This window comes from Hyperolius riggenbachi, chromosome 9, assembly GCF_040937935.1.
Source record: "Hyperolius riggenbachi isolate aHypRig1 chromosome 9, aHypRig1.pri, whole genome shotgun sequence".
Taxonomy (NCBI): Eukaryota; Metazoa; Chordata; class Amphibia; order Anura; family Hyperoliidae; genus Hyperolius; species Hyperolius riggenbachi.
The window spans coordinates 265,528,423-265,546,561 of record NC_090654.1 but is presented as its reverse complement, the minus strand read 5'-3'; the positions used below and the strand labels follow the sequence as shown (position 1 = coordinate 265,546,561).

At 53.2% G+C, this 18,139-nt stretch overlaps 1 protein-coding gene across 4 annotated transcripts in view; it reads left to right on the top strand.

Annotated features, from left to right (window-relative positions):
- TTLL5 (tubulin tyrosine ligase like 5) overlaps positions 1-18,139 on the top strand; it is a 50,742-nt gene that overhangs the window by 3,903 nt on the left and 28,700 nt on the right. For all 4 annotated transcript variants that reach the window (XM_068254503.1, XM_068254504.1, XM_068254502.1 and 1 more), the window contains 7 exons: positions 4,567-4,649; positions 4,725-4,831; positions 5,491-5,621; positions 5,747-5,829; positions 12,687-12,756; positions 13,187-13,271; positions 13,352-13,453. In XM_068254503.1, the coding sequence (XP_068110604.1) occupies positions 4,567-4,649; positions 4,725-4,831; positions 5,491-5,621; positions 5,747-5,829; positions 12,687-12,756; positions 13,187-13,271; positions 13,352-13,453 (661 nt within the window). The remainder of the gene's footprint in view (positions 1-4,566; positions 4,650-4,724; positions 4,832-5,490; positions 5,622-5,746; positions 5,830-12,686; positions 12,757-13,186; positions 13,272-13,351; positions 13,454-18,139) is intronic.

Below are 18,139 nucleotides of genomic sequence, written 5' to 3'. Positions count from 1 at the left end.
GGAAGAGGACCTGGGAGCGATCGGTGCGGAGGGGGCTGGAGGAAGCCCCAGGTATGTATAAATCTTTTATTACTATTTGTCTCTGGTACACTTAAGCCCCATACATACGCTCAACAGCGGTCTTTTATGCAGCACAATTGTCAAGCAACTTTTGTTCTGAAACAAGTTGAAACAACTAAAAAAAGTATTTTGCTATTATTCAAACAGCTGATAAGACTGATAAGAAGTCAATCCAACAGTTGGATTGACTTCTTATCAGTCTTATAAGGGCTAGTTCACACTTGGCGCTAGCAGCGCCACTAGCCCGCGTTCGGCTCGCAATCGAGATTTTAACAAAAAGTCTTGCGATTCTTGCACATTTGCACCGCTGCAGTGTGGGATACATTGTAGCAGCGATTTGCTAATCGCCAGCGTCCAGCAGAGCGCAGAAGAATCGCCCCAATGTGAACCAGCCCTCAGCTGTTTGAACAATAGCAAAATACTTTTTTTAGTTGTTTCAACTTGTTTCACAACAAAAGTTGCTTGACAATTGTGCTGCATAAAAGACCGCTGTTGAGCGTGTGTATGGGGCTTTAGATTCGCCCTTTCCTGACCTCTGCCACCACCAAACTCCTCATCCATGCCCTCATAATTTCCCGCCTCGACTACTGTAACGCCCTTCTGTCTGGTCTCCCTATGACCCGAATAGCCCCACTGCAGTCCATCATGAATGTGGCAGCCAGAATTATCCACTCCTCCCATCGCTCCACCAGGGCGGCTCCCCTCTGTGAATCCCTCCACTGGCTTTCTATCCACGAAAAACTCCAGAAGGTCCGCACACTCTAATTTACCATGTTCTGTTTATTCAGAAAACGTAACACACCATTCCACAACCAACGAGTCGTTTCGGGGCCCCGCAGGGTCCCCTTTGTCAAGGCTACAGTACAGAATATCCAGTCCAGAATCAGATTCAAGATACTGTGTCTGACCTACAAATCTGTCCACAAAACCTGTCCAACCCACATTTCCGATCTTACTCAGAGATACACACCTAGCCGCTCACTTCGCTCTTCCAATGAACTGCGCCTGACCGTCCTCCGCATCACCCAGTCCCATGCACGCCTCCAGGACTTCTCAAGAGCTGCTCCAACACTATGGAACTCTCTACCTCCACCCATTAGGGCAGCCCCCTCCTTCAACATCTTCAAGAAGGCCCTCAAAACTCACCTTTTCACTCTGGCCTACCACCCCTCACAATTGCTCTAAGCCCACAACTGAACTCTGGTCCCCTACCTTTCGTGTCTCTACCTCTCCTTCTAGATTGTAAGCCTTTGGGCAGGGTCCTCCTCCTTTTGTGTCCTACCTGATCTTGCATCTCCATTACTGTGAACCCATGCTATGGATCTGAGTGAACCTAACTTGCCTAATCCCCATGCTCCATCCAGTGACTGACTAAGCATTACCTTGTACTCATACTGTGCTGTGTGGTCTGGTTTTCTTGTATTTCTGTATTGTCTTATTGCTGTTTGTCACCCCTAAATATTGTCTGTAACCTAAACTATTGTCCAGCGCTGCCTAATATGTTGGCTTTTTATAAATACAATAATAATAATAATAATAATAGTTGCAGCTGCTAGTTTTGTCTCTCTGAATGAGCTGTCCAGATAAGCAGCCTGGGCTTCCAGGGATGGCTGAGTGAGGAGAATAATGCACTGACGTGCTTCAGAGCTAGCAGGAAGAAGTGTATCTGTTACCTTCTGTATAAGTCAACATTCTCTATTTTTTTCTGTGAAACCTGTTACCAGGGCAGGATTTTCATACTAAAGTTTTTTATGCTGTCAAAGGAAAATGCTCTTCAACCTTCTGAGAAATGCAGAGACCAGCAGTGGCTGTATTAACACATTTCTCAGGAAGCACAAACTCCCCTTTGCTAAAGAATCCTTCCGATGCAGCTTAAACCAACACACAACAAATTACAACTTTTTGCTCTGATATTTAACCGGAAAAGTAGGAAGATGCTTACACAGACATTATTGTTACATTGTAATTTGAAAACACTTGCTTATTGATAGTTGACCTTAAGGCTGATCATAACAACTATAATGGGACATACATGGACAATACAGTACTCGTAATCATGCAGGGCTAGCAGTATGAATGCCCAGGAATACAGAATAGCCTGACTGCTGCAGTGCAGTGTGTAATCACCAAACATAACCAATATTACATTATGCAGGTAGTGGGACAGTGATGATGGCACAGTGCAGGTAGGGGGACAGTGATGATGGCACAGTGTAGGTAGTGGAACAGTGATGATGGCACAGTGTAGGTAGTGGAACAGTGATGATGGCACAGTGCAGGTAGGGGGACAGTGATGATGGCACAGTGCAGGTAGGGGGACAGTGATGGTGGCGCAGGTAGGGGGACAGTGATGGTGGCACAGTGCAGGTAGGGGGACAGTGATGATGGCACAGTGCAGGTAGGCAGACAGTGATGATGGCACAGTGCAGGTAGGCAGGCAGTGATGATGGCACAGTGCAGCGACAGTGATGATGGCACAGTGCAGGTAGGGGGACAGTGATGATGGCACAGTGCAGGTAGGGGGACAGTGATGATGGCACAGTGCAGGTAGGGGGACAGTGATGGTGGCACAGTGCAGGTAGGGGGACAGTGATGATGGCACAGTGCAGGTAGGCGGACAGTGATGATGGCACAGTGCAGGTAGGCAGACAGTGATGATGGCACAGTGCAGGTAGGCAGGCAGTGATGATGGCACAGTGCAGCGACAGTGATGATGGCACAGTGCAGCGACAGTGATGATGGCACAGTGCAGGTAGGGGGACAGTGATGATGGCACAGTGCAGGTAGGGGGACAGTGATGATGGCACAGTGCAGGTAGGGAGACAGTGATGATGGCACAGTGCAGGTAGGGAGACAGTGATGATGGCACAGTGCAGGTAGGGAGACAGTGATGATGGCACGGTGCAGGTAGGGGGACAGTGATGATGGCACAGTGCAGGTAGGGGGACAGTGATGATGGTACAGTGCAGGTAGGGGGACAGTGATGATGGCACAGTGCAGCAACAGTGATGATGGCACAGTGCAGGTAGGGGGACAGTGATGATGGCGCAGTGCAGGTAGGGGGACAGTGGTGATTGCGCAGTGCAGGTAGGGGGACAGTGATGATGGTACAGTGCAGGTAGGGGGACAGTGATGATGGCACAGTGCAGCGACAGTGATGATGGCACAGTGCAGGTAGGGGGACAGTGATGATGGCACAGTGCAGGTAGTGGGACAGTGATGATGGCACAGTGCAGGTAGGCAGACAGTGATGATGGCACAGTGCAGGTAGGCAGGCAGTGATGATGGCACAGTGCAGCGACAGTAATGATGGCACAGTGCAGGTAGGGGGACAGTGATGATGGCACAGTGCAGGTAGGGGGACAGTGATGATGGCACAGTGCAGGTAGGCGGACAGTGATGATGGCACAGTGCAGGTAGGCGGACAGTGATGATGGCACAGTGCAGGTAGGGAGACAGTGATGATGGCACAGTGCAGGTAGGGAGACAGTGATGATGGCACGGTGCAGGTAGGGGGACAGTGATGATGGCACAGTGCAGGTAGGGGGACAGTGATGATGGTACAGTACAGTGCAGGTAGGGGGACAGTGATGATGGCACAGTGCAGCAACAGTGATGATGGCACAGTGCAGGTAGGGGGACAGTGATGATGGCGCAGTGCAGGTAGGGGGACAGTGGTGATGGCGCAGTGCAGGTAAGGGGACAGTGATGATGGCACAGTGCAGGTAGGGGGGCGGTGATGATGGCACAGTGCAGCGACAGTGATGATGGCACAGTGCAGGTAGGGGGACAGTGATGATGGCACAGTGCAGGTAGGGGGACAGTGATGATGGCACAGTGCAGGTAGTGGGACAGTGATGATGGCACAGTGCAGGTAGGGGGACAGTGATGATGGCACAGTGCAGGTAGGGGGACAGTAATGATGGCAAAGTGCAGGTAGGGGGACAGTGATAATAGCACAGTGCAGGTAGGGGGACAGTGATGATGATGGCACAGTGCAGGTAGGGGGACAGTGATGATGGCACAGTGCAGGTAGGGGGACAGTGATGATGGCACAGTGCAGGTAGGGGGACAGTGATGATGGCACAGTGCAGGTAGGGGGGCAGTGATGATGGCACAGTGCAGGTAGTGGGACAGTGATGATGGCACAGTGCAGGTAGGGGGACAGTGATGATGGCACAGTGCAGCGACAATGATGATAGCACAGTGCAGGTAGTGGGACAGTGATGATGGCACAGTGCAGGTAGTGGGACAGTGATGATGGCACAGTGCAGGTAGGCAGACAGTGATGATGGCACAGTGCAGGTAGGGGGACAGTGATGATGGCACAGTGCAGGTAGGGGGACAGTGATGATGGCACAGTGCAGGTAGGGGGACAGTGATGATGGCACAGTGCCTGCACTGTGCCATCATCACTGTCCCCCCGACAGTGATGATGGCACAGTGCAGGCAGTAGGAGGCACTTTTGGATGATTGTTGCCCCTCTTGCTTGGTGTTTCCCTGCAGAATGTTACCGCCTGACCTACAAGATGGTGCGGACAGACAGCCGCCTGGTACGAAGTATCCTCTCTGCACACGGCTTCCTGGAGGTGAGGTCACACCTGCTTCTTTGTCACCCTCGCACAATGCTGCAATCTTCTGCTAACACTCTGCCCATTCACCAGGTCAATGCCAACAGTAACGACTTCAACCTCATGTGGACAGGATCACATGTGAAACCACACCTACTGCGCAGCCTGGCACCTTTCCAGAGAGTCAACCACTTCCCCAGGTATGTCCCTGTCCACCATTCCATCTCCACCCATCTCCACCATCCCATCACTACCATCCCATCTCCACACTCCCCTCTTCACCCATCACCACAATCCCATCACTACCATCCCATCGCCACCATCCCATCACTATCATCCCATCTCCACCATCCCATCACTACCATCCCATCTCCACACTCCCCTCTTCACCCATCTCCACCATCCCATCACTACCATCTCATCTCCACACTCCCCTCTACTCCCATCACTACCATCGCATCTCCACACTCCCCTCTTCACCCATCTCCACCAGCCCATCACTACCATCCCATCTCCACACTCCCCTCTTCACCCATCTCCACCAGCCCATCACTACCATCCCATCTCCACACTCCCCTCTTCACCCATCTCCACCATCCCATCACTACCATCCCATCTCCACACTCCCCTCTTCACCCATCTCCACCATTCCATCTCCACACTCCCCTCTTCACCCATCTCCACCATCCCATCACCACCTTCCCCTCTCTACCTGCATCCACCTTTTCCTCTCCACTCCTCAACACCACCCCCTCTCCACCTTCCACTCTCCACCTTCCTGTCTGCCCCTTCTTGCCTCTATGTTCTCGTCTCCATTTTTCCATCTATGGCTCCGTCTTCAGTATCTTTGTATGTTTAGGTCCTATGAACTGACCAGAAAAGATCGTCTGTATAAGAATGTGCAACGTATGCAGCAAACACACGGCCAGCGTCACTTCAACCTCTTGCCTCCCACCTACCTCCTACCCGGGGAGTACCAGGAGTTCTGCAGTAAGTGGCCTCAGCCAGCAGGGGTGCTCTGCAGGGGGGGGGGGGGGTCCATAGCATCTCAGTAAATTTGTTTCATTAATGGAGTGTGTGTTTTGTGTAGTACACATTGTGTTATGTTCCTCCAGACGCCTTCTCCAAAGACAGAGGCCCGTGGATTGTGAAGCCCGTAGCATCATCCCGAGGCCGTGGAGTCTATCTGGTGAATTCGGTGTGTATTCATCCACCCTCTCCTTCATTCTTACTGTCCTTCCTCTCCCTGTTAGTATTGCTTCTCCTCCTTTCTGTCTCTCCCTGTCTTGCTCTCCACTCTTATTTCCCTCTCTGGCTGCTCACTGGTGTAGGGTGATGTCAATGCTGTAGGTTAGGAATCCAAGTGGCAGTTTTACATTAAACTGACTCTGTCAAAGCACTGGCAGCATGGGCTGTAAAAGATTGGTCCACGCTGAGCAAACACAAGTAGCATGAAAGGACAGCAGCAGTGTCAGAGAGGTGTAGGCAGGAGAAGGGAACAGCCAAGAACAGCCACAGTGACAGAGAGGTGTAAGCAGAGGAGGGAAGCAGCCAAGGACAGCTGCAGTGTCAGAGAGGTGTAAGCAGGGGAGGGAAGCAGCAAAGGACAGCTGCAGTGTCAGAGAGGTGTAAGCAGGAGAAGGGAACAGCCAAGAACAGCCACAGTGACAGAGAGGTGTAAGCAGAGGAGGGAAGCAGCCAAGGACAGCTGCAGTGTCAGAGAGGTGTAAGCAGGGGAGGGAAGCAGCCAAGGACAGCTGCAGTGTCAGAGAGGTGTAAGCAGGAGAAGGGAACAGCCAAGAACAGCCACAGTGACAGAGAGGTGTAAGCAGAGGAGGGAAGCAGCCAAGGACAGCTGCAGTGTCAGAGAGGTGTAAGCAGGGGAGGGAAGCAGCCAAGGACAGCTGCAGTGTCAGAGAGGTGTAAGCAGGGGAAGGGAACAGCCAAGGACAGCTGCAGTGTCAGAGAGGTGAAAGCAGGGGAGGGAAGCAGCCAAGGACAGCCGCAGTGACAGAGAGGTGTAAGCAGGGGAAGGGAACAGCCAAGGACAGCTGCAGTGTCAGAGAGGTGTAAGCAGGGGAGGGAAGCAGCCAAGGACAGCTGCAGTGTCAGAGAGGTGTAAGCAGCCAAGGACAGCCGCAGTGTCAGAGAGGTGTAAGCAGGGGAGGGAAGCAGCCAAGGACAGCTGCAGTGTCAGAGAGGTGTAAGCAGGGGAGGGAAGCAGCCAAGGACAGCTGCAGTGTCAGAGAGGTGTAAGCAGGGGAAGGGAACAGCCAAGGACAGCTGCAGTGTCAGAGAGGTGTAAGCAGGGGAGTGAAGCAGCCAAGGACAGCTGCAGTGACAGAGAGGTGTAAGCAGGGGAAGGGAACAGCCAAGGACAGCTGCAGTGTCAGAGAGGTGTAAGCAGGGGAGGGAAGCAGCCAAGGACAGCTGCAGTGTCAGAGAGGTGTAAGCAGGGGAAGGGAACAGCCAAGGACAGCTGCAGTGTCAGAGAGGTGTAAGCAGGGGAGGGAAGCAGCCAAGGACAGCTGCAGAGTCAGAGTGGTGTGAGCAGGGGAGGGAAGCAGCCAAGGACAGCTGCAGTGACAGAGAGGTGTAAGCAGAGGAGGGAAGCAGCCAAGGACAGCCGCAGTGTCAGAGAGGTGTAAGCAGGGGAGGGAAGCAGCCAAGGACAGCTGCAGTGTCAGAGAGGTGTAAGCAGAGGAGGGAAGCAGCCAAGGACAGCCGCAGTGTCAGAGAGGTGTAAGCAGGGGAGGGAAGCAGCCAAGGACAGCTGCAGTGTCAGAGAGGTGTAAGCAGAGGAGGGAAGCAGCCAAGGACAGCCGCAGTGTCAGAGAGGTATGGGGAGGGGAGCAGCCAAGGACAGCAGCAGTGTCAGAGTGGTGTGGGGAGGGGAGCAGCCAAGGACAGCAGCAGTGTCAGAGAGGTGTAAGCAGAGGAGGGAAGCAGCCAAGGACAGCCGCAGTGTCAGAGAGGTGTAAGCAGAGGAGGGAAGCAGCCAAGGACAGCCGCAGTGTCAGAGAGGTGTAAGCAGGGGAGGGAAGCAGCCAAGGACAGCTGCAGAGTCAGAGTGGTGTAAGCAGGGGAGGGAAGCAGCCAAGGACAGCCGCAGTGTCAGAGAGGTGTAAGCAGGGGAGGGAAGCAGCCTAGGACAGCTGCAGAGTCAGAGTGGTGTAAGCAGAGGAGGGAAGCAGCCAAGGACAGCAGCAGTGACAGAGAGGTGTGGGGAGGGGAGCAGCCAAGGACAGCCGCAGTGTCAGAGAGGTGTAAGCAGAGGAGGGAAGCAGCCAAGGACAGCAGCAGTGTCAGAGTGGTGTAAGCAGGGGAGGGAAGCAGCCAAGGACAGCAGCAGTGTCAGAGAGGTGTAAGCAGGGGAGGGAAGCAGCCAAGGACAGCTGCAGAGTCAGAGTGGTGTAAGCAGAGGAGGGAAGCAGCCAAGGACAGCCGCAGTGACAGAGAGGTGTAAGCAGGGGAGGGAAACAGCCAAGAACAGCCGCAGTGTCAGAGAGGTGTAAGCAGGGGAGGGAAGCAGCCAAGGACAGCTGCAGTGACAGAGAGGTGTAAGCAGGGGAGGGAAGCAGCCATGGACAGCAGCAGTGTCAGAGTGGTGTAAGCAGGGGAGGGAAGCAGCCAAGGACAGCAGCAGTGACAGAGAGGTGTAAGCAGAGGAGGGAAACAGCCAAGGACAGCCGCAGTGTCAGAGAGGTGTAAGCAGAGGAGGGGAGCAGCCAAGGACAGCAGCAGTGTCAGAGAGGTGTGGGGAGGGAAACAGCCAAGGACAGCCGCAGTGACAGAGAGGTGTAAGCAGAGGAGGGAAGCAGCCAAGGACAGCCGCAGTGACAGAGAGGTGTAAGCAGGGGAGGGGAACAGCCAAGGACAGCTGCAGTGTCAGAGTGGTGTAAGCAGGGGAGGGAAGCAGCCAAGGACAGCCGCAGTGTCAGAGAGGTGTAAGCAGAGGAGGGAAGCAGCCAAGGACAGCCGCAGTGTCAGAGAGGTGTAAGCAGGGCAGGGGAACAGCCAAGGACAGCTGCAGTGTCAGAGAGGTGTAAGCAGGGGAGGGGAACAGCCAAGGACAGCCGCAGTGTTAGAGAGGTGTAAGCAGAGGAGGGAAGCAGCCAAGGACAGCCGCAGTGACAGAGAGGTGTAAGCAGGGGAGGGGAACAGCCAAGAACAGCCGCAGTGTCAGAGAGGTGTGGGGAGGGGAGCAGCCAAGGACAGCCGCAGTGTCAGAGAGGTGTAAGCAGAGGAGGGGAGCAGCCAAGGACAGCCGCAGTGTCAGAGAGGTTTAAGCAGAGGAGGGGAGCAGCCAAGGACAGCCGCAGTGTCAGAGAGGTGTAAGCAGAGGAGGGAAGCACCCAAGGACAGCCGCAGTGTCAGAGAGGTGTAAGCAGAGGAGGGAAGCACCCAAGGACAGCCGCAGTGACAGAGAGGTGTAAGCAGAGGAGGGAAGCAGCCAAGGACAGCCGCAGTGTCAGAGAGGTGTAACCAGGGGAGGGGAGCAGCCAAGGACAGCCGCAGTGACAGAGAGGTGTAAGCAGAGGAGGGAAGCAGCCAAGGACAGCCGCTATGTCAGAGAGGTGTAAGCAGGGGAGGGAAGCAGCCAAGGACAGCCGCAGTGTCAGAGAGGTGTAAGCAGGGGAGGGGAGCAGCCAAGGACAGCTGCAGAGTCAGAGAGGTGTAAGCAGAGGAGGGAAACAGCCAAGGACAGCTGCAGTGTCAGAGAGGTGTAAGCAGGGGAGGGAAACAGCCAAGGACAGCTGCAGAGTCAGAGTGGTGTAAGCAGAGGAGGGAAGCAGCCAAGGACAGCAGCAGTGTCAGAGTGGTGTAAGCAGGGGAGGGAAGCAGCCATGGACAGCCGCAGTGTCAGAGAGGTGTAAGCAGAGGAGGGAAGCAGCCAAGGACAGCAGCAGTGTCAGAGTGGTGTAAGCAGGGGAGGGAAGCAGCCATGGACAGCCGCAGTGTCAGAGAGGTGTAAGCAGGGGAGGGAAGCAGCCAAGGACAGCAGCAGTGTCAGAGGTGTAAGCAGGGGAGGGGAGCATCCAAGGACAGCCGCAGTGTCAGAGGTGTAAGCAGAGGAGGGAAACAGCCAAGGACAGCCGCAGTGACAGAGAGGTGTAAGCAGGGGAAGGGAACAGCCAAGGACAGCCGCAGTGTCAGAGAGGTGTGGGGAGGGAAACAGCCATGGACAGCCGCAGTGTCAGAGAGGTGTAAGCAGAGGAGGGAAACAGCCAAGGACAGCCGCAGTGACAGAGAGGTGTAAGCAGAGGAGGGAAGCAGCCAAGGACAGCCGCAGTGTCAGAGAGGTGTAAGCAGGGGAGGGAAGCAGCCATGGACAGCCGCAGTGTCAGAGAGGTGTAAGCAGGGGAGAGAAGCAGCCAAGGACAGCAGCAGTGTCAGAGGTGTAAGCAGGGGAGGGGAGCATCCAAGGACAGCCGCAGTGTCAGAGAGGTGTGGGAAGGGAACAGCCAAGGACAGCCGCAGTGACAGAGAGGTGTAAGCAGGGGAGGGAAACAGCCAAGGACAGCCGCAGTGACAGAGAGGTGTAAGCAGGGGAGGGAAACAGCCAAGGACAGCCGCAGTGTTAGAGAGGTGTAAGCAGGGGAGGGAAACAGCCAAGAACAGCCGCAGTGACAGAGAGGTGTAAGCAGGGGAGGGAAGCAGCCATGGACAGCCGCAGTGACAGAGAGGTGTAAGCAGGGGAGGGAAGCAGCCATGGACAGCTACAGTGTCAGAGAGGTGTAAGCAGGGGAGGGAAACAGCCAAGGACAGCCGCAGTGACAGAGAGGTGTAAGCAGGGGAGGGAAACAGCCAAGGACAGCCGCAGTGTCAGAGAGGTGTAAGCAGGGGAGGGAAACAGCCAACGACAGCCGCAGTGACAGAGAGGTGTAAGCAGGGGAGGGAAGCAGCCATGGACAGCCGCAGTGACAGAGAGGTGTAAGCAGGGGAGGGAAGCAGCCATGGACAGCAGCAGTGTCAGAGTGGTGTAAGCAGGGGAGGGAAGCAGCCAAGGACAGCAGCAGTGACAGAGAGGTGTAAGCAGAGGAGGGAAACAGCCAAGGACAGCCGCAGTGACAGAGAGGTGTAAGCAGAGGAGGGAAGCAGCCAAGGACAGCCGCAGTGTCAGAGAGGTGTAAGCAGGGGAGGGAAGCAGCCAAGGACAGCTGCAGTGTCAGAGAGGTGTAAGCATGGGAGGGAAGCAGCCAAGGACAGCTGCAGTGTCAGAGAGGTGTAAGCAGGGGAGGGAAGCAGCCAAGGACAGCTGCAGTGTCAGAAAGGTGTAAGCAGGGGGTGAAGCAGCCAAGGACAGCTGCAGTGTCAGAGAGGTGTAAGCAGGGGAGGGAAGCAGCCAAGGACAGCAGCAGTGTCAGAGAGGTGTGGGGAGGGGAGCAGCCAAGGACAGCAGCAGTGTCAGAGAGGTGTAAGCAGGGGAGGAAAGCAGCCAAGGACAGCCGCAGTGTCAGAGAGGTGTAAGCAGGGGAGGGAAACAGCCAAGGACAGCTGCAGTGACAGAGAGGTGTAAGCAGGGGAGGGAAGCAGCCAAGGACAGCTGCAGTGTCAGAGAGGTGTAAGCAGGGGAGGGAAGCAGCCAAGGACAGCCGCAGTGTCAGAGAGGTGTAAGCAGGGGAGGGAAACAGCCAAGGACAGCTGCAGTGACAGAGAGGTGTAAGCAGGGGAGGGAAGCAGCCAAGGACAGCTGCAGTGTCAGAGAGGTGTAAGCAGGGGAGGGAAGCAGCCAAGGACAGCTGCAGTGTCAGAGAGGTGTAAGCAGGGGAGGGAAGCAGCCAAGGACAGCAGCAGTGTCAGAGAGGTGTGGGGAGGGAAGCAGCCATGGACAGCCGCAGTGTCAGAGAGGTGTAAGCAGAGGAGGGGAACAGCCAAGGACAGCTGCAGTGTCAGAGAGGTGTAAGCAGGGGAGGGAAGCAGCCAAGGACAGCCGCAGTGTCAGAGAGGTGTAAGCAGGGGAGGGAAACAGCCAAGGACAGCCGCAGTGTCAGAGAGGTTTAAGCAGAGGAGGGAAGCAGCCAAGGACAGCTGCAGAGTCAGAGAGGTGTGGGGAGGGGAGCAGCCAAGGACAGCAGCAGTGTCAGAGGTGTGGGGAGGGGAGCAGCCAAGGACAGCTGCAGTGTCAGAGAGGTGTAAGCAGGGGAGGGAAGCAGCCAAGGACAGCCGCAGTGTCAGAGAGGTGTAAGCAGGGGAGGGAAACAGCCAAGGACAGCTGCAGTGACAGAGAGGTGTAAGCAGGGGAGGGAAGCAGCCAAGGACAGCTGCAGTGTCAGAGAGGTGTAAGCAGGGGAGGGAAGCAGCCAAGGACAGCTGCAGTGTCAGAGAGGTGTAAGCAGGGGAGGGAAGCAGCCAAGGACAGCAGCAGTGTCAGAGAGGTGTGGGGAGGGAAGCAGCCATGGACAGCCGCAGTGTCAGAGAGGTGTAAGCAGAGGAGGGGAACAGCCAAGGACAGCTGCAGTGTCAGAGAGGTGTAAGCAGGGGAGGGAAGCAGCCAAGGACAGCCGCAGTGTCAGAGAGGTGTAAGCAGGGGAGGGAAACAGCCAAGGACAGCCGCAGTGTCAGAGAGGTTTAAGCAGAGGAGGGAAGCAGCCAAGGACAGCTGCAGAGTCAGAGAGGTGTGGGGAGGGGAGCAGCCAAGGACAGCAGCAGTGTCAGAGGTGTGGGGAGGGGAGCAGCCAAGGACAGCAGCAGTGTCAGAGAGGTGTGGGCAGGGGAGGGGAACAGCCAATAGAGAGCGCACAGCAATTTTACCATTACTAGCGCATGGGAAGCTCTGGCCATTTAATTAATTAGTGATATGCATGGTACCGGTAACAAGCATTACCGTGCAATGCACACGTTACTGCGGCAACACTTTTACCGCTAATGGGTTAATGGCCAGTGTTCCCCCTGCACTACTAATAGTAAAATTGCTATGCGCTTCCTGCACACAGCAACTTTACTGTATTTTAGTTCATCAGGCCTTATGTCTCTTCAGACTGTCTCCTAGTAATGGATGATGGGAGATCTTTCTCCAGCCCACTCACATCTCCCCCTCCTATTTGGTTTCAGCCAGCACAGGTCAATATGGAGGACAATATTCTGGTGTCGCGGTATATCAGCAATCCATTACTCATTGATGGTGAGTATCTGTGTATTACATGTGGCAAATATGTGGAAAGGCGAAAAGGGGACCAGACAAGCAAGCGTAAGAACCTCAGAAGGGTCTGATAGAGGAAGGAGGAATGTGATGTAGGGGGAGGGGGTGGTATTGAGAAGATTCCTGGGAAATTAATGATATGAAGGAGAGGGTGGGGAAGGTGGCTATTAAGATGACTCCTGGAGGACCAAAGGCTGTGAAGGGAGTGGTTGTGACTGAGCAGACCCCTGATGGACCAGATGAAGAGACTCTTGGGAGCTAGATTGTGTGGGAGTTTTGAGAAGACACCTAGGGGACCAGATGGGGAAAGTGGGTGGGGATTAGCTGAAAAGACCCCTTGGAGTTGAGTGTGGGGGTGAGGGGAACTGAGAAATTTGCAGCAGTGTCAAACTCCTCATTTGCTCTTTTGCAGGCTTTAAGTTTGACGTACGGCTGTATGTAGTGATCACCTCATATGACCCTCTGGTCATTTATCTGTATGAAGAAGGTCTTACCAGGTAATGCGCCCCCTAGTGGTGACAGCCATGCACAGCAGTCTCCATGGTGTGACGCTTTCTTCTCATTGTTCTCCTCTCAGGTTTGCCACTGTCCGCTATGACCGGGCCGGCAAAAACATCAAGAATCAGTTCATGCACCTGACCAACTACAGTGTCAACAAGAAGAGCGGAGACTATGTCAGGTAATGGCCACACGTGGATGCTGTACATATGTGCCCATGTGCCTGCATGCTGTACATATGTGCCCACATGCTGTACATATGTGCCCACGTGCCTGCATGCTGTACATATGTGCCCACGTGCCTGCATGCTGTACATATGTGCCCACGTGCCTGCATGCTGTACATATGTGCCCATGTGCCTGCATGCTGTACACATGTGCCCACGTGCCTGCATGCTGTACATATGCGTCTCATGTAACTGCATGCTGTACATATGTGCCCACGTGCCTGCATGCTGTACATATTTGCCCACGTGCCTGCATACTGTATACATGTGCCCACGTGCCTGCATGCTGTATACATGTGCCCACATGCCTGCATGCTGTATACATGTGCCTGCATGCTGTACACATGTGCCCACGTGCCTGCATGCTGTACACATGTGCCCACGTGCCTGCATGCTGCACATATGCATCTCACGTACCTGCATGCTGTACATATGCGTCTTACGTACCTGCATGCTGTAAATACGTACCTGCATGCTGTACATATGCATCACACGAGCCTGCATGCTGTACATATGTGCCCACGTGCCTGCATGCTGTACATAAGCGTCTCACGTACCTGCATGCTGTACATATGTGCCCATGTACCTGCATGTTGTATATATGTGTCACACGTGCCTGCATGCTGTACATATGCGTCTCACACGCCTGCATGCTGTACATATGTGCCCATGTGCCTGCATGCTGTACATATGCGTCTCACACGCCTGCATGCTGTACATATGTGCCTGCATGCTGTACATATGTGCCCACGTGCCTGCATGCTGTACATATGCGTCTCACACGCCTGCATGCTGTACATATGTGCCTGCATGCTGTACATATGTGCCCACATGCCTGCATGCTGTACATATGTGCCCACGTGCCTGCATGATGTACATAAGCGTCTCACGTACCTGCATGCTGTACATATGTGCCCATGTACCTGCATGCTGTACATATGCTTCACACGTGCCTGCATGCTGTACATAAGCGTCTCACGTGCCTGCATGCTGTACATATGTGCCCACGTGCCTGCATGCTGTACATATGTGCCCACGTGCCTGCATGCTGTACATATGTGCCCACGTGCCTGCATGCTGTACATATGTGCCCATGTGCCTGCATGCTGTACACATGTGCCCACGTGCCTGCATGCTGTACATATGCGTCTCATGTAACTGCATGCTGTACATATGTGCCCACGTGCCTGCATGCTGTACATATTTGCCCACGTGCCTGCATGCTGTACATATGTGCCTGCATGCTGTACATATGTGCCCACGTGCCTGCATACTGTATACATGTGCCCACGTGCCTGCATGCTGTATACATGTGCCCACATGCCTGCATGCTGTATACATGTGCCTGCATGCTGTACACATGTGCCCACGTGCCTGCATGTTGTACACATGTGCCCACGTGCCTGCATGCTGTACACATGTGCCCACGTGCCTGCATGCTGCACATATGCATCTCACGTACCTGCATGCTGTACATATGCGTCTTACGTACCTGCATGCTGTAAATACGTACCTGCATGCTGTACATATGCATCACACGAGCCTGCATGCTGTACATATGTGCCCACGTGCCTGCATGCTGTACATAAGCGTCTCACGTACCTGCATGCTGTACATATGTGCCCATGTACCTGCATGTTGTATATATGTGTCACACGTGCCTGCATGCTGTACATATGCGTCTCACACGCCTGCATGCTGTACATATGTGCCCATGTGCCTGCATGCTGTACATATGCGTCTCACACGCCTGCATGCTGTACATATGTGCCTGCATGCTGTACATATGTGCCCACGTGCCTGCATGCTGTACATATGCGTCTCACACGCCTGCATGCTGTACATATGTGCCTGCATGCTGTACATATGTGCCCACATGCCTGCATGCTGTACATATGTGCCCACGTGCCTGCATGATGTACATAAGCGTCTCACGTACCTGCATGCTGTACATATGTGCCCATGTACCTGCATGCTGTACATATGCTTCACACGTGCCTGCATGCTGTACATAAGCGTCTCACGTACCTGCATGCTGTACATATGTGCCCATGTACCTGCATGTTGTATATATGTGTCACACGTGCCTGCATGCTGTACATATGCGTCTCACACGCCTGCATGCTGTACATATGTGCCCACGTGCCTGCATGCTGTACATATGCGTCTCACACGCCTGCATGCTGTACATATGTGCCTGCATGCTGTACATATGTGCCCACATGCCTGCATGCTGTACATATGTGCCCACGTGCCTGCATGATGTACATAAGCGTCTCACGTACCTGCATGCTGTACATATGTGCCCATGTACCTGCATGCTGTACATATGCTTCACACGTGCCTGCATGTTGTGTATATATGTGTCACACGTGCCTGCATGTTGTATATATGTGTCACACGTGCCTGCATGCTGTATATCTCACGCCTGCATGCTGTATATATGTGCCCATGTACCTGCATGCTGTACATATGCGTCACACGAGCCTGCATGCTGTATATATGTGTCACATGTGCCTGCATGCTGTACATATGTGTCTCACACGCCAGCATGCTGTATATATGTGTCACATGTACCTGCATGCTGTACATATGCATCTCACGAGCCTGCATGCTGTATATATGTGTCACATGTGCCTGCATGCTGTACATATGCGTCTCACACGCCAGCATGCTGTATATATGTGTCACATGTGCCTGCATGCTGTACATATGCGTCTCACACGCCAGCATGCTGTATATATGTGTCACATGTGCCTGCATGCTGTACATATGCGTCTCACACGCCAGCATGCTGTATATATGTGTCACATGTACCTGCATGCTGTACATATGCGTCTCACACGCCAGCATGCTGTACATATGTGTCACATGTGCCTGCATGCTGTACATATGCATCTCACGAGCCTGCATGCTGTATATATGTGTCACATGTGCCTGCATGCTGTATATATGTGTCACATGTGCCTGCATGCTGTACATATGTGTCACATGTACCTGCATGCTGTACATATGCATCTCACGAGCCTGCATGCTGTATATATGTGTCACATGTGCCTGCATGCTGTATATATGTGTCACATGTACCTGCATGCTGTACATATGCATCTCACGAGCCTGCATGCTGTATATATGTGTCACATGTGCCTGCATGCTGTATATATGTGTCACATGTGCCTGCATGCTGTATATATGTGTCACATGTGCCTGCATGCTGTACATATGCGTCTCACACGCCAGCATGCTGTATATATGTGTCACATGTGCCTGCATGCTGTACATATGTGTCTCACACGCCAGCATGCTGTATATATGTGTCACATGTACCTGCATGCTGTACATATGCATCTCACGAGCCTGCATGCTGTATATATGTGTCACATGTGCCTGCATGCTGTACATATGCGTCTCACACGCCAGCATGCTGTATATATGTGTCACATGTGCCTGCATGCTGTACATATGCGTCTCACACGCCAGCATGCTGTATATATGTGTCACATGTGCCTGCATGCTGTACATATGCATCTCACGAGCCTGCATGCTGTATATATGTGTCACATGTGCCTGCATGCTGTATATATGTGTCACATGTGCCTGCATGCTGTACATATGTGTCACATGTGCCTGCATGCTGTACATATGCGTCTCACACGCCAGCATGCTGTATATATGTGTCACATGTACCTGCATGCTGTACATATGCATCTCACGAGCCTGCATGCTGTATATATGTGTCACATGTGCCTGCATGCTGTATATATGTGTCACATGTGCCTGCATGCTGTATATATGTGCCTGCATGCTGTATATATGTGTCACATGTGCCTGCATGCTGTACATATGCATCTCACGAGCCTGCATGCTGTATATATGTGTCACATGTGCCTGCATGCTGTACATATGCGTCTCACACGCCAGCATGCTGTATATATGTGTCACATGTGCCTGCATGCTGTACATATGCGTCTCACACGCCAGCATGCTGTATATATGTGTCACATGTGCCTGCATGCTGTACATATGTGTCACATGTACCTGCATGCTGTACATATGCATCTCACGAGCCTGCATGCTGTATATATGTGTCACATGTGCCTGCATGCTGTACATATGTGTCTCACACGCCAGCATGCTGTATATATGTGTCACATGTGCCTGCATGCTGTATATATGTGTCACATGTACCTGCATGCTGTACATATGCATCTCACGAGCCTGCATGCTGTATATATGTGTCACATGTGCCTGCATGCTGTATATATGTGTCACATGTGCCTGCATGCTGTATATATGTGTCACATGTGCCTGCATGCTGTATATATGTGTCACATGTGCCTGCATGCTGTACATATGCGTCTCACACGCCAGCATGCTGTATATATGTGTCACATGTGCCTGCATGCTGTACATATGCGTCTCACACGCCAGCATGCTGTATATATGTGTCACATGTGCCTGCATGCTGTACATATGCGTCTCACACGCCAGCATGCTGTATATATGTGTCACATGTACCTGTATGCTGTATATATGTGTCACATGTACCTGCATGCTGTACATATGCGTCTCACACGCCAGCATGCTGTATATATGTGTCACATGTGCCTGCATGCTGTATATATGTGTCACATGTACCT